We start from the raw sequence: 1,869 nt of genomic DNA on the forward strand, positions 1-1,869 counted from the left end.
AAAGGGCAGCGCGTGCCTCCACGGCAAACCTGCGCCGAGAGAGAGGCGCCGTCTCGTGACAGCTTAGTGCGCGGCAGCTATGCCATGAGAGCTGTGCGCGGCAGCTATGCCATGGTGAGTATGTGAGTATGTGAGTATGCGAGTACGCCAAAGGGTCGGGCTCGCTAGCGCCGTGCTGGCTGTGCGAAGTTGCCCTGCCTGCCTCTCCCCTCTCCTCCCCTCTCTGCCTCTCCCGTCTCCTCCCCCTGCCTACCGGCACCCCCCTGCCTCTCCCCTCTCCTCCTCCCTCCCTGCCTCTCCCCTCTCCTCCTCCCTCCCTGCCTCTCCCCTCTCCTCCCCCTCTCCGCCGGCACCTCCCTGCCTCTCCCCTCTCCGCCGGCACCTCCCTGCCTCTCCCCTCTCCTCCCTGCCTCTCCCCTCCCCTCCCCTCCTCTCCTCCCTGCCTGCCTCTCCCCTCTCCTCCCCATCCCTACCGGCACCTCCCTGCCGCTCCCCTCTCCTCCCTGCCTGCCTCTCCCCTCTCCTCCCTCTCCCTACCGGCACCTCGGCGAGGAACTGCTCGGCGTTCATCCACGCGAAGGGCTTCTGGTGCGCGAGCAGCTGGTAGAGCAGCGAGGTGAAGGAGAACACCTCCGCCTGACAGGTGCGACTCGCCGAGTGAGTACTGACTCAGCTCGTCAGCGAGGAGGAGGAGGAGGAGGAGGAGGAGGAGGAGGAGGAGGAGGAGGAGAGCCGCCTGTAGATGCAAATCACCGAGGAGGGAGTGAATCTATCCGTCCGCGAGAGAGGGATGAGGAGGAGGAGGAGGAGAAGATGGCCTTGTGGTTGTAAGGCTGCGAGAGGGCGACCTGTGGCGACGCAAGGAGCAGCCGGTCACCATCTGCCTCCGCATCTCCCCATATCTCCCCGTATCTCCCCATATCTCCCCATATCTCGGGGCAGCCAGTCACCATTCTGCCTCAGCCTCGACGCAGAGAGAGAAGCGACAAACCTCGGGCGCCTCGAGCTAGCCGAGGAGGTGTATCTCGGAGGTGTCTCGGAGGTGTCTGGGAGGTGTCTGGGAGGTGTCTCGCAAGTGTCTAGAGAGAGCCAACCTCCGGCGCCATGTACCTCAGCGCGCCCGTCATGCCGGTGAGTGCGCGCGGCGTGTCCTCTGCCTCGCCGCCCCTCTTCCACAGCTTGAGCAGCCTACGCCATGCGGGGGGGGGGGGGGGGGAGGGGGGGGGCAATCTCGGGTCATCTCGGGGGCATCTCGGGGGGCCTCTTCCCCTTTAGCTGAAAGGCGGCGCCCGAAGTCGGCGAGGACGACGCGCCTTCGCACAGAGCCAGCCACAGTTAGCTGGGCGGGGGAGGGAGGCGGAGAGGGAGGCAGCCACAGTCAGCCGGGAGGTGGAGGGAGGTGGAGAGGGAGGCAGCCACAGTCGGCCGGGAGGGAGTGTTCCACAGGCGCCTCGTACAGAGACAGGGAGGTGTTCCATAGGCGCTACATGTACATGTGCAGGGGGGTGCTCGATGCATGGATACGGGGGTGCTCCGTGCTCCGTGCATGGGTGTGTTCCACAGGGAGGCGCTTCATATGCAGGGAGGCGCTTCGTACAGAGACATGGAGGTGTTCCGTACCACAGGTGCTCCATAGGGTCATACAGGGGGGGTGCTCCACACACGCTCACCCGCCGGCAGCGAGCCCGATGTTGCCCGGCTTGATGTCGCGGTGCAGGATGCGGTACCCTACCGGCGAGGGAGTCGAACCCTGACTGCCGGGCGAGATCTGGGGGCCGAGGGGCGGCCGAAGGCGGGGACCCGGCGGCGCGGGACGTGCTCGAGCTCGCTCGGGGCTCAGGCCTCCCCCCCTACCCCCCCCCCCCCCCC

General features: G+C 66.9%; 1 protein-coding gene across 1 annotated transcript in view; it reads right to left on the minus strand.

Annotated features, from left to right (window-relative positions):
* Positions 1-543: 543 nt before the first annotated feature.
* The window catches only part of EMIHUDRAFT_471530 (hypothetical protein), a gene marked incomplete at its 3' end in the record, with an annotated part of 3,218 nt that continues 1,892 nt past the window's right edge, over positions 544-1,869 (minus strand). The window contains exons 4-7 of the mRNA XM_005788945.1: positions 1,671-1,729; positions 1,290-1,313; positions 1,095-1,188; positions 544-636 (exon numbers count right to left, since the gene is read on the minus strand). Of these exons, the coding sequence (XP_005789002.1) occupies positions 544-636; positions 1,095-1,188; positions 1,290-1,313; positions 1,671-1,729 (270 nt within the window). The remainder of the gene's footprint in view (positions 637-1,094; positions 1,189-1,289; positions 1,314-1,670; positions 1,730-1,869) is intronic.

The sequence above is a fragment of the Emiliania huxleyi genome (assembly GCF_000372725.1).
Source record: "Emiliania huxleyi CCMP1516 chromosome Unknown EMIHUscaffold_1304, whole genome shotgun sequence".
Taxonomy (NCBI): domain Eukaryota; phylum Haptophyta; order Isochrysidales; family Noelaerhabdaceae; genus Emiliania; species Emiliania huxleyi.